This window comes from Candoia aspera, chromosome 18, assembly GCF_035149785.1.
Source record: "Candoia aspera isolate rCanAsp1 chromosome 18, rCanAsp1.hap2, whole genome shotgun sequence".
Taxonomy (NCBI): Eukaryota; Metazoa; Chordata; class Lepidosauria; order Squamata; family Boidae; genus Candoia; species Candoia aspera.
This window is the reverse complement of record NC_086170.1, coordinates 5,615,132-5,628,173: the sequence shown is the minus strand read 5'-3', so window position 1 is coordinate 5,628,173 and position 13,042 is coordinate 5,615,132. Positions and strand designations below refer to the sequence as shown.

The following is a 13,042-nucleotide window of genomic DNA, read 5'->3' as shown; positions in this document are numbered from 1 at the left end:
CCAAAGATAATAAACTGAAGTATTGTGGAAAAATTGAAAAGCTGGATGGGAAAATAAAAGCCCTAGAAGATTTATCTCCATCTCAAAAAATATTGCGAAGAAAGGGCTGCATGACAGAAGAAGAGAGAGAACCAAACAGAGAATGCATGGTTAAATGGCCAGCTAAAAGATAAAAAGAGAACATTTTGCACTCATACAGCCTAGTGTATTAGTTGTTAAGACTTTAACAACCAGCATCTTGGGTGGAAGAGAGAAGTGGTAGGCATTTCCCTTTGTGATATCGTACATGCACTAAAAAGGGTGGAAGTAATGTTGATATTCATTTCATGATCTGGATGAAATCTTTGCAAGGGAAGAAGAAGGGAAATGCACAAAGCCAGCCACAAATACATTACTGAACTTTGCAACCTGACGCCTGCCGTTTAATTCTCGCCTTTAGTTTTTTAAGTTCAGGATTCTTCTGATCAACGAGGAGGCCAAATTTTGCAGTCGTCCACGCTTCTTCGTAACGGTCTGCTGCGAAATAAGACTGGGCGGTTCGTAGGAACGCCTTGGACAGCTCATCCCTCCTGCGATCGGTAAGGATGTGGCTCAGGGCCAGGGACTTTTCCAGCTGTAGGGCATTAATATATTGCTTTACTGCCAGTTCGTCGTCTGAGACGGACAAGAGCATGTACGCCCAGGAGCAGAAGTCACCAACTTGAGTTTTCACGCTGTTTGTGCCGTGTTTTTGCACTACCTTCTGGATATCTTCCAGAGCGTTCCTGTAGTCTTCCAGGTGGGCCCAGCAGGCAGCACGCTGGCGAAGATACTGTGGATTACTGTTGCTTGCCAAAATAGCCAAGGTGAGGTATTTCACAGCTGCTACACGACACTGCTCTTCCATCATTGCCCTTGCTTCTCTGGCTGCCACCTAGGGATGAAGAAGAGGGTGGTTACCCCAGTTTCGCATTGGCTCAACCCTCAACGGTATGTCTAGGTGATTTATCATGACGTTGAACGGGAAGCGTCACGAAGCTGAGATGCTTCGACTCTGCTTGGCTTCGGAATCAAAATGGCCGCTTCTCCCAAGCTGTTCCGACATTTTGTCCCGCTTGAAGGCCATCTCACTGGTCCAGAAGTCATGTTATTAGAAATTAAGAGGGTTCAAATCACCCTAGGTCCATTTTGAATTGTGGCGTGGATTCCATGGATCAATTCAGCACTATTTTTTAAGCACAGGACTTATTTCAATTGTGAACATCGAATAGGTTGAAGCAGTCTGATGGCCTTCCCATTTTCCCCATAATGTATTTTTCCCATGATGCCTAACTGGTGTGGCTTCCCATCAGCCCTGGCTGGGCATCATGGGAGTTGTAATCAAGCCCATCTGAAAGACATCAGGGCTTTGAGTGAGAATTTGATTTAAATATGGCTACTCCTGTCAGTAATTGTTGTTAGCTCATATTTAAGTCTTGAAAACCATATTCCAGATATCTGAATCTGCCTTGCTCGATGAAACATTGTATGCAAGGGAGCCATTCCTGCTTGAAATTAAGCTTCTTTTACAGATAGATATGATCAATTTTGCCGGGGCAACATCTCCAATTTTAGGCTCTGAGTCTGATATCATGGGCAAGACATCTCTTTTCCAATATTCTGCTAGGTTTCGCGTGTTATGTGAACCCAGCTTATTAAGTGGAAAAAAGGGCCAAGTGGGTGGGGGTGGACATACCTGAGCAAGGTTTATCCGCTGGCTGGCATCTAAAAACCCCATCAGGTGCTCTAATTTTTGGCAGCCCTTTGCTGCTAAGGAGGCCAGAACATGGACCGCATTTAAGTTGCCCAACATGGCCTGCAGAATTCCCAGCCGAGAGTTGACAGCATCATTTGGTTCGCTTTGTCCAAATGTCCTCTGGAGATATGACAGGGCGGCCTCGGCTCTGCCTGTCAGCCAAAATCAAGACAGAAATTACACAAAACTGAGAGCTGGACGAATCCTAGTAGTGTTAGTGCTGGACCAAATCTTTATTCTCCCTCCCCCCTGCATTGCTCTTCCATTGAATGGAAAAGAAAAGGGTCCCCCCACACCCCAGCCACCAAACGTGATGGCTGATGCTCCACAAGAGCGGCGCAACGTTAAAAACAGCTGTAGAAATGTCATTTCGAAGCTGGAGGCAACTCAGGTATCTTTGAGACTCTTGAGAAAAAAGCGTTCTCAAACCTTAGGGCCAGAAATAGCCAGACCAATGTGGAGGAAGGGTGGGCCACAGCTAGGAGACCCATCCTCAATCTTCCAGCAGAAGCTGCATAGAGGAGAAATAGCTAAGTGAGGTTGGTGTCCCAGCTAGACCCACCCATCCTCTCTGCTCACTGATTCAGTGGGGAATTTCCAAATGTCATTTGCGACCTACTTCAAGTTTTTCCAGATCTCTCCTACCCCTTGCAATCAGAAGGTCGACACAGAGGATGTGAGCTTCGCTGTCCTTATTGTCCATTTCCACAAGCAACTCCCCCACTTGGGAGGCCTCCTCCAGTGTCTCTGATGGGTCTTGGCTACTGCCAAAGTCCTTCAAAACAGCCCTGCAGTGTTCCAGCAGCCAAGAGCGGATCCGGACTTGAGCATCTGGCTTTAGAGAGCGGATTTCTGCTAAGGCTGAGGCTGGATCCCCTTGGAGAGCTGCGATCAGATCTTGCGTGGACTCCTGAGTGGGTGGAGAAAATGGTGACTAAAAACAGGCTAAGCCTTTGCCTTCCTTTTTGGAGGGTCCCAGGAAGTACTGTAAAGGGCACAGAATAAGACCAAGTTTCTCAAGCTTCAAAGAAAATTTGAAGCCCCCACTGATCTCCCTGCAACATTTGGGCTCCACCGAACATGACTGCAAGTGGCTGAGAACCTGCAAACCCACTGCATTCATTCTAGATAACTTAGGGAGTATTTGAGCTTCACTTTTTATTCCGAGTGTCCCATGACCAATCACTTTTGAAACAGGAACAAGAGTTCCAGATGACCTCTGGCACCAGTATGAAGGAAAAACCCTTGAAAAGAGAAAGGGAAAAAAAAAAGGCAACTATCATGGGGGATTGTACTGAGTTAGACTAGGGTTGTATTATTTTTGATTGATTTGGTTTTGATTGCGGTACGCCCCTCATAAATTATGAGTTGGGTGCCCTTCAAAAATCCTTAAATCAAGTAAAAATAAAACAGATAAAGAGTTCTAGTTCAGATCTTGGGGCTGGAAGAAGCAGGAGAGGGGAAGAAAGATATATACCTTGTTACATACTCTGTGTGTGTGTGTGTGTGTGTGTGTGTGTGTCTGCTGTTGGGATGGGTTCACTTTCTCATAACCCGGTTATGGCAACCTTTCACTTTGGACTTTGATTTACAGGTAAGGGTGGAAAGGGAGGAAGAAAGAAAAAGAAAGGGAAGAAGAAGGAGATTCCAAAGTTACATCCTGCTTGGCCTTGATCATCTGCAAAGCAACAAAGATGTGACCGGAGATGTGTCACGGCAACGTAAGGATGGCTGAAGTCTTCCTGGGGTGGGAATAGCTGCCACGCATGTGCCGATTCTAAATCCCCAGCCCGAAGCCCTTGCAGTTGGGCCCTTTCGTCACTCTGGTCTGTTCTGAGGAGTTTTTTTTTTAATTTGCATTTCCCAGCTAGACAAGGACTACACACACACACACACACACAAATATATATAGCATATGATGAGTACATGACGAGAGAACGGCAAATATATGCACCCAGTCCACACAATTATATACAAAACTTCTGCAGGGATACAGCAGTGGCCTCATAACTGGATGTCCAGCTCAGCTATCCAGGCGATCGCTTCTGGGGTTGCTTCGTGCAGATCTTTAAGGAGCCGGGGAAGGCACGTGGTGGGCGGTCTTGCACAATTCATTTAATACTAGTTAGGTCTCCCATCTCAAATGGCCGAGTCGATCCTGCTGAAGATGTTTGGCACAACCACCCTCCCTTTCCTGAAATCTAGAAGGAGATCTTTTTGGTTACACTTGATCAAGGAATTCTCTCTAGTTAGGGCTCTATACCAACTTTCTCCAATCTGGATGTCCTCCAGATGCATGGACTTCAACCCCCAGAATGCCCCAGCCAGTGGGATCCTTGCTGAGAATTCTGGGAGCTGAGGTGTCCCTGAGTTTGACCACTGTCCTTTCTTGCTAAAATCACGGTTTAATTCAGTTCTTTACCATCATTATGAACATCTCCTACCCTTCAATTACCTTGTGTGTGTGTGTGTGTGTGAGTGTGTTTAATGACATCAGTATTTAGCAACTCCTTCTGAAACAGCTCTAAAGCTGACCTCCAAAGACATAAATCAAAATGATTAAACACAGTTCCCACCTTCTTCTGGTCCAGGGCCAGGTGAACGAACCCTTTTCCACAGAGAGCCTGGGTGTTTCTCGGGTCTTCTTTTAAGATGGCCTTGAAATCAAATATTGCTGTTTTTTTCTGTCCCAGGAGCCCATAACAACGCGCACGCACCAGAAGGGAATCCACAGCATTATCCCCTAGGCAAGAAAAAACAATCCCTCCTGAATCCAGTGCTTTCCATTTGGACATGATGACCTTGAAAGGGACAATATGGTCGTTACAATTTGTTTTTTAAAAAATTGCCCTGCCCTTCTATCTGAGAGCTGGCAGCTTCCCCTTAAACAAGTCCTTAAATAAAAATAGCCACTAATTGTTAATGGCTGCTGTCCATTTATTCCATTAACCAGATTATGGTCCCTCTTATCTAAAGGAAACTGCCAGGTTGCCCCTGAAATCTCTGACTTTATTAAAAACTTCTGGAAGTCTAACCACACAAGGCTTGCTGAAAGATGTAAAGGACTTGACAGTCTGTGAGAAAGATCAGCTTCGTCAGAGGCATCTTAAATTCTGCTTTGCAAATGCTTTCCACCCGACAGACTCTAAAAAACATTCCAGTCTTCTTCAGTATTCTTTGGATCTCATTCCAGCCATCTTCCTAGCTGGTTTTGAGGGTCCAACTCTTTGAAGATTCACGTTTAACTTTTTGATGTGAGACTCGAGCCAGCTTTGGGAAGCAGCTGCTCAAAAGGCCAATGCTATCTTGGGGTGCATTTATAGGAGCAGAGAGTCCGATTGTGGGGAAGAATTGTCCCCAGCTTCTCTGCCCTGGTTGCGTCCTATTTGGAATCCTGGGTCCAGTTTTGGGCATCCCAGTTCAGTGAGGACAGGGACAAATTGGAGCAGGTCTAGAGGAACACCACCCAGATGGTGAAGGGTCTGGAAACCAGTCGCTTTGAGGAACGCTTGAAGGATCTGGGTAGGGTTAGCCTACAGGGGAGAAGGTTGAAGGGGTCTTGAGAGGAGAGCCATCTTCCAATATCTGAAGGGTTGTCACCCAGAAGAGGGAGTGGATTTATTCTCTACAGCCCTGTGGGCTGAAACTACCAAGCAGAAGGTTCAAGCTAGGCCTCAGGAGGAACTTCTTGACTAATCAAGCTATCAGCAGTGAAGCAGGCTGCCCCATGATGGCTGGGGAATTCTGGGAGTTGAAGTCCACCCATCTTAAAGTTGCCGAGGTTGAGAAACCCTGCTCTAGTGGATTCTGCACTGAACAGGGAGTTGGAGTAGATGACCTCTAAGGCTCCTTTCAACTCCATGCTTGTATCTCCTCCCCCTCAGGCAATTCTTATCCAACTCTTGACCCAGAGTAGGGAATCATCGTCCTCACCTCATTGTACGAGACCCACAAGGGAAAAAATGGCAGAAGAAACCTTCCCCGTGGCTGTAATGCCCCAGCCCAAGTCCCCGATGAACCATGCGATCCTTCCAACCCACCCAGCCTACCTCGGAGGGTTGTTGTTGCAAGCTCAAGGGAGGGAAGATGCTTTTCCCTTGAACTTCAGGGGGAAAGATGGGAGAGAAATGCAACTTCTGAACAAAAGAAACATAATCTGGGGCATCTCACCCGCCGCGGTGATGGCCAAGGAGAGGTAGGCAATGGCCTCCTTCAGATAAGCCTCCCCTTGCTTATTTTGCAGGACCGCCACAGCCCTGGTGTGGCAGTGGGTTTTCAGCAGGACTCGATCGTCTTCTTTTAAGACCTTCACATACCCCTGGAGGCAGGACATCTCGCCGGCCTGAATCATTTTCTTCAGGTGCTTCATTTGGGCAGGTGGAAAGAAAAGGAGAATTGTGGGAGACGGTTAGCTTCCTCAAACGTTAAGCCGCCTCGGACATTTTTCAGAGCTAGATCCAAGAAGTACGAGGGACAAAGTCTGTCCTAACTTGGGCGTTTTATCACCGCTTTCTGTTTTGTCTCTTTGCAGATGGGAAAAAAAATGGATATGGGTCCTCTTGCTGGATAATCTTCCCCAGTACAGATCTGGGCAAGGCTTAACGGATAAACCACAAGTGCTCGGTTGACTCTGCCTTCTAAGCCATCTAAACCATGGTTGATGAACCGCCATGGCTGTGTCTATATATACCCCTAAGTAACAAAAGAATTTAATTTGGAAAAACTGCAAAGAGGGCGATGGGCTTCTTTCAGTATTTGGTATAAAATCTCAACCTTGTCCCTGGGGATTGTTGGTAAAATCCTCTTTTCCTCTGTTTTAACATGAGCTGCTAAAGCGGGGGACTTTAACGAGTTAAGCCCAATTAAGCGCCCCATTTGCGACGCGGCAGTGAGTTTTCCAGGGGGAGGTTGTTGAAGACGGTATCAAAATTTCAATAAGAAATAGGCCATTACTGCCCCCTCCCCGTCAGTCCAGCAAGCAAGGCCTCTCTTCGAGCAGAGGTTTGTAAGATGGTCATTGGTCAGAGATGCTGTAATGGATCCTCCACTAAGCAGGGGGTTGGACTAGATGACCTCTACAGTCCCTACCACCTCTATCATTAAAGGGGCAGTCAGCTGTGTATATAGTAATGTCGAGTTATTAAATTTATATGCCGCCCGATTCCTAGCAACTCTGGGCAATTCTGAAGGGTATTTATGAAGCTCATAAATACCCTTCAAAGTTGCAAGGAGCCGGGCGGCATATAAATTTAATAAATTATTATTATGATTGAAACCAGTAGCTGTTCATAGCCCCTATTCTCCGTGAATTTCTTCTGCCTCTTTGAAACCACCCAAACTGGTGATGGGGATAATTTAACCTAAGAAATGCCTGTGATTTTTTTTAATTCTTTCACCCCCATTTCAGGGTTTTCATTGCTGCCATTTGATATCGCCATTCCTTCAGCTATAATGATTTCCTTTTAATGGCACGCTTCACATTCTCATTCTATGCTTTGCACAGCCCTGCTGACCCAGAAGGAAACGTATATATGAATTTATACACTGTGTACCTTCCATCAGATGTCTTGGACATAAAGAGCAGCCTATAAATGGATAAAATAATAACACATTTTTAAAAAAACCAGTTGGAAAAAGGACCCTGTTGTCAAAATGGCCAATACCACAATACCTTTGTGGGCTTTTACGGTGTGTCTTAGCAAGGAACGTGCAGAAGCTGGAAAAGGATAGGGTTGAGAAAGAAAAACTGCAGCCCTTAATTTGCAAACACAAATGAACCGGCAGATTACAGAGTCTTTTTTTTAAAATCCCTGGATGAGAGTTAAAACGGCGCAGGTTTGTTCTCTCTACGCCAGTGTTTCTCAACCTTGGCCACTTTAAGCTGTGTGGACTTCAACTCCCAGAATTCCCTGTTGAAGTCCACACAGCTTAGAGTCGCCAAGGCTGGGAAATACTACTCTGTGCTCTGGAACAAATCAGTTTTAAGATTAAAAAAAGCCAAGTGATGATCCCCTTGTCCAATTCCAAAGACAAGACTGCCCTCTGCTGGTCATGAGCCAGTAATTCTGGATTCGCTTTGCAGAGACATTTTCATACCTTCTCTGTAGCTGCTTTGCAGCAAGAAAAGTCCTGTGTTCAGATGCTTCGCTTAGAAGCAGGGAGGTGGGACGAGCCAACCTTCACTGAGCACTTTGTTTCTTCCAAGATATAATGTATTCTCTTTCCCACTTTCCCCCGCAACTAGTCCAACCTAAATACTGTCAACTCTTCAAGACAGATCAGCCCAGGAACCTAAAGCCATGCATGCTAATACAACATTTATTCTAAGGTGGCAGTAACCGAACCTTGCCGGTCTGAATACGCTTCCCTCCTCTCTCCCTTTATCTTCGTGAGAACTAGGGAGGGTCTTGTCTGAGACGCTTCCTCAGGTTACAGCTCTGGCCCGGACTCGGGTTCCTCTTATCTAACCGTTGCCTTTGCTGCGGCTCTTCCTCCTGTTCCTCAGGGTTATTCCTTCTGCCCGTTACAAATGCAAAATGTTGGAACAGATAACTCTGTACTAGATGTGATCTATCAACAGTTTGTCTGGGAACTAGGCCAGTCTGATGTTAGTTCATACAGTAATTTAAAACCCCAGGAATTGGGGCTACAGCTAGTGGGACTTTCATCTCACCTGATTGCAGTCATAGACACAGCCCTTTTTCAGCTGAAGGAGGGCCAGCCTGGCCAAAATGGGGGATTCCTCAGAGCCCTTTGAAAGAGCCACCAAAAGGCTCTTGCGGGCCTCTTCAAGGCGACCCATTTGGTACAAAGCGTCGGCACACAGCAGCCGGGACACCTCATCAGAACTGTCCAGCTGCAAGAGCAGAGAAGCAAGCTGGTGGATCCCAAAGGCATCCCTGAGTAAAGCAAGGAGGAAAGGGATGAGTAAATTTCAGGACAGCATGCTGGCAGATTCAGCGGTTTGGATGTGTAGCTTGCAAATGCTTGGAATACTTCCTTTTTACTTAATTAAAAATTTCACCATGAGGAAGGAAGGAAGGAAGGAAGGAAGGAAGGAAGGAAGGAAGGAAGGAGAGAGGGAAAGAGAGAGAGAAAGGAGGGAGGGAAGAAGAAAAGAAGGGGAAAAAGAGAAAGGAAGGAAGGAAGGAGAGAGGGAAAGAGAGAGGGAAAGGAGGGAGGGAAGAAGAAGGGGAAAAAGAAAGGAAGGAAGGGAGGAAGGAGAGAGGGAAAGAGAGGGAAAGGAGGGAGGGAAGAAGAAAAGAAGGGGAAAAAGAGAAAGGAAGGAAGGAAGGAGAGAGAGAGGGAAAGAGAGAGGGAAAGGAGGGAGGGAAGAAGAAAAGAAGGGGAAAAAGAGAAAGGAAGGAAGGAAAGAAGGAGAGAGGGAAAGAGAGAAAGAGAGAAAGGAGGGAGGGAGGGAAAAGAAGGGGAAAAAGAAGAAGGAAGGAAGGAAGGAAGGAAGGAAGGAGAGAGGGAAAGAGAGAAAGAGAGAAAGGGAGGGAGGGAAAAGAAGGGGAAAAAGAAGAAGGAAGGAAGGAAGAAAGAAAGGAGAGAGGGAAAAAGAGAGAGAGAAAGGAGGGAAGGAGGGAAAGAAAGAAAGAAGAAAGACAGAAAGACAGAAAGAAAAAGGAAGGAAGGAAGGAAGGAAGGAAGGAAGGAAGGAAGGAAGGAAGGAAGGAAAAGAAAGTTTTGTGTCTCAAACAATGCACGGAAAATTGGCTTGCATTTTTCTACCAGTTCTCATTCATTCATGTCAACAACAGAATCTGCTTTAGTGCAACAAAGACCCAGCAACTGTCAGTGCCAGAAAATCTCCGGTGTGTAAAAACATTGTAGACTCCCTGGCATTGTATGCCATATGCTAAATAAATAAATAAATAAATAAATTTGCTTTAGAATTTTTTTTCCAAAGCAGAAGCGATTTTTGATGAAATTCCCTTCAATGGCACGTGGCGCCCCTGGGATGAGATGGGAAAAAGTTGTGTGGCCTTTCCCCCGCCGGCTTCCCCTACCTTCATCCAACTACACTGGACGGCGAGACAAAAACTCCCCCTGTTCCACCTTGTCAGGCGCAAACTCTGGGAAGATGAGAGAGGGATGGAAAGACAACTGACCCTTCCTTCTGGGGGCCACCCGGCCGTCCTGATTTCTCCAGTCGGGCCCCAGAACTGAGTCTCTCCTTTCTCTCCAGCATCTTCTGGACTTGCTCTTGAAGGCTGACCAAGAGAAACCCTCTTTGGTTCCAAGGGACGTAGGCCTTGATCACGAAGCCGGTTTCTTCGAACCTGAGTCTGCAGGCGGTGAGGTAATCCAAGGCGGTGAGGTACGGGTCTCCCCCCCACGCTCGGATCAGGCCGCGCCCGCACAGGGCCTTCACGCAACTGCTCGGGTGCGGAGTGCCGTCTTCGACCACTGCTTGGAAATCCCGGAGGGCCTCTGGGCAGCAGTTGGCATGGAGGTGGCAAAACCCTCGCTGGGCGAGGAGGGTGTTACGATACGTGGTTTCTGCAGAGTCCAGAAGACAGTTGCAAACTTCCAAGGAGGCCCTGAAGTTGCCTTCTAAGAGATAGCAATTGGCGAGGTGGACGTTGAGTTCCCGCAGGGCCCCCGGGGAGATCTGGACAAGGAAGCGGAGCACGCGGAGCACCGGAGCAAGCAGCTCCCGGCCGTCGTTGCTCCGGACTTCGGCCCTCACGCGTACGGCTTCTCTGTAAGCTGCAAAGTCCCCCTCCAGGGTGGCCCGGGCATGCTTCTCCACCCTCTCAGCCTCTCCAGGAGAGAAGAGGGCTTCAAAGCGGGTCCTGGCCAGCCTGGGGCTAGCCTCAAAGGCGGTTACCAGGTCCCTCAGCATCTCCGGCATGTGGCCACCGATAGCAAAGAAGGCTGCTGCTCGGTGCATGAGAAGACTCGAGGTCTCTTCATCCCCCGGTGAACCGCTGGGTGGGAAGACCTCTAAGGCCCTGCTGGAGACAGACACACAGTCCTCGTACCGGTGTCTCTCAAGAAGACGCGTCGCCTGAATTTGGCAGACCCGGATGTCCTCGGGGGCGATGGTGGCCAGGAAGTCACAGCAAAGGTCTTTCCAGCCGAGTGGCTCCTTGTCACCCTTGTCCCAAAGCGAGAGGCAGTCCAAGCAGGCCCAGATGATCTTCTCCAAGTATCTCCTCTGTTGACAGCTCACGAACGTCACTGTCTCGTTCCGGCCGGCCGCAAATGTCCGGAGGTACTCAGCGACCCCGTCTCGGGAGCGCGTTGGGGACAGCACCAGGGCCAAAGCGTGGGTGAGAACCAGCTCCACGCAACGGTGGGCCCCGAGCAGAGATTCGCACTGGCTGGCCACGGTGTGATGGTGGCCCTCCTGGAGCAAGGCTTCCATTCTGAAGGGCAAGGCGGCCGCGTTGTGGGGGTCGAAGGCCGAGAGGAGAGCGGCCGCTGTTGCAACGTTGAGCGACGGAGGATCAAAGTGATGGGGCTCAATCTTGGGAATGGGGCTTTCGCCTTGGCACCACCTCTCCAATATGGCGACCACCTTGGCCTGGAAGCCCTTATCGAGGGCCGCCACCTTTTTGACAGCCAGGGGGGCGCAGTGAAGGAATCCAGCTACATAGAAGGCAGTGGCCGGTGGGAATTCACCGTTGGTTAGTTGCCGATCCCCTTCCTGGCAGAAATCTCTCTTGTTCTTGGCATCTCCAGAGGGCTGAAGCACCCTCGCTGTTCTTAGCTACCATACGAACTTTCTTTGCTGCCCTGCAAAGAAGCAGATGGGAAGAAAGTAAACCATAGAAAAGTTTAGGGGAGACAACCTTGAACTACCAGTAGTCCTCGCTTAACGACCACAACCGAGACTGGAATTTTGGTCACTAAACAAAGCGGTCATTAAGCAAGTCTGACCCGATTTTACGACCTTTTTCGCGGTGGTCGTTAAGCGAATCACAGCAATCATTCAGTGAACCACATGGTCATTAAGCGAATCAGACGGTTCCCCATTGATTGAGGGTATATAATGGCGATTGCGTGACCGTGGGATGCTGTAACAGTCATAAATGCAAACCGGTTGCCAAGCACCCAAATCATGATCACGTGACCGCAGGGATGCTGCAACAGTCGTAAGTGTGAGCAGCAGTTGTAAGTCGTTTTTTTCAGAATCAGAGAAGCAAGAAGATCTGGCAATCTAGCTCCAGACCCCCATTCAGCAAAGTGGCTGACCTGGCCCACCTCGCAAGGTTGTGGGGGCAGGCAGGAGGGAGGAAACATGGTCGGAAAATGGCCCTTGATCAAGTCAGATCAGGAGCCCAATCTTGTCATCGCTGACTGGGAAAGCAAATCTTCAAGATTTTCTCACCCTTCCTTGAGATGCCAGGATTTGAATTCAGGATTTGAATTATTGATTAACAAGGTCATCAATAATAACAGTTGGAGTAAGCGAGCAAATCAGCGAAGAAGAGCCACAAAGACCTGGTTCTTCACCCAGGAGACCCCTCGCTTCATCGCCCTGCCCATCTTTGATCTCTGATTTTAGTGTAATGTCTTGGTTTGATTGCTGTCAACCACCCAGTCACTGGGCGTTGGGCAGCAGACAAGTTTAATACATTTAAATTTAATAATAAATTTAAATTTAATAATAATAATAATAACAATAATAATAATAAAGCATAAATCTTTTCAGCCTCGGTTTATAAGCAAGGGCACTGATTTCTCCCACGTTAAATTGGCGGGTGTGAATTTAACACGCCCATCTCTTTTCTAACCCAAAGCTGTGAGAGCTACCCAGGGAGGGAGGATTCCTCCTGTCGGTTTCCCCCCCTTTGCTTCCTCCCTCGGAGGACAACCGTGAGACTCACATGCTGTGCTGCAGATGTGGAGAAGCGTGGATCGAGGTCCCTGCATTGGTCAAAGTGGAAGCTACAGGCGGTGAATAATCCCAGGTTGCTCCGTGCAGGGAGCTGGCTCCCTGGAGTAAAAAGCAAACTGGCCACGTGTCTTCCCGTTTCCCAGGAGACAGTAAACACCGATTCCCTCGCTTGAGAAGCAATGCACGTCTGTGCTAGAAAGCACTTCTTCTTATACTGAGTTCCCTAGCCAACAGCTTATTAACAGCTTGAGACACGACACACAAGGAAATGTGAGGGGGAGGGAGGAGGAAAAAAGCAAGCGTGGGACCACCTCTTGTGCCGCATTGAAAATTTGGAATGTTAGTTCCATTTGCGGAACTCAGTTGAGATCTTCTTCTTCAGAGAGACCGCAGGTGGTAACATTTAGCTAAAGTTC

The 13,042-nt window shown here is 47.9% G+C and overlaps 1 protein-coding gene across 1 annotated transcript; it reads right to left on the bottom strand.

Moving 5' to 3' along the window:
* Window positions 1–361: 361 nt before the first annotated feature.
* Window positions 362–12,028, bottom strand: TTC34 (tetratricopeptide repeat domain 34). The gene is made up of 8 exons (XM_063317678.1): window positions 11,981–12,028; window positions 9,889–11,495; window positions 8,448–8,673; window positions 5,945–6,137; window positions 4,351–4,517; window positions 2,420–2,684; window positions 1,715–1,926; window positions 362–913 (listed from the first exon to the last, which is right to left on the bottom strand). The coding sequence occupies exons 1-8, from the start codon at window positions 12,026–12,028 to the stop codon at window positions 392–394; spliced, it is 3,240 nt and encodes a 1,079-aa protein (XP_063173748.1). The 3' UTR covers window positions 362–391.
* Window positions 12,029–13,042: the final 1,014 nt, after the last annotated feature.

Bases quoted from the DNA above. Each gene is read 5' to 3' on its own strand.
- TTC34 (XM_063317678.1), bottom strand. From the start codon at position 12,028: ATGTTTCCTCCCTCCTGCCTGCCCCCACAACCTTGCGAGGTGGGCCAG. The intron at 8,674-9,888 runs GTCAGTTGTCTT...TGCTTTACTCAG, and splicing joins GGTGGCCCCCAGAAGGAAGG to GGATGCCTTTGGGATCCACC. The intron at 4,518-5,944 runs GTGAGATGCCCC...TTTCTTGCCTAG, and splicing joins CTTGGCCATCACCGCGGCGG to GGGATAATGCTGTGGATTCC.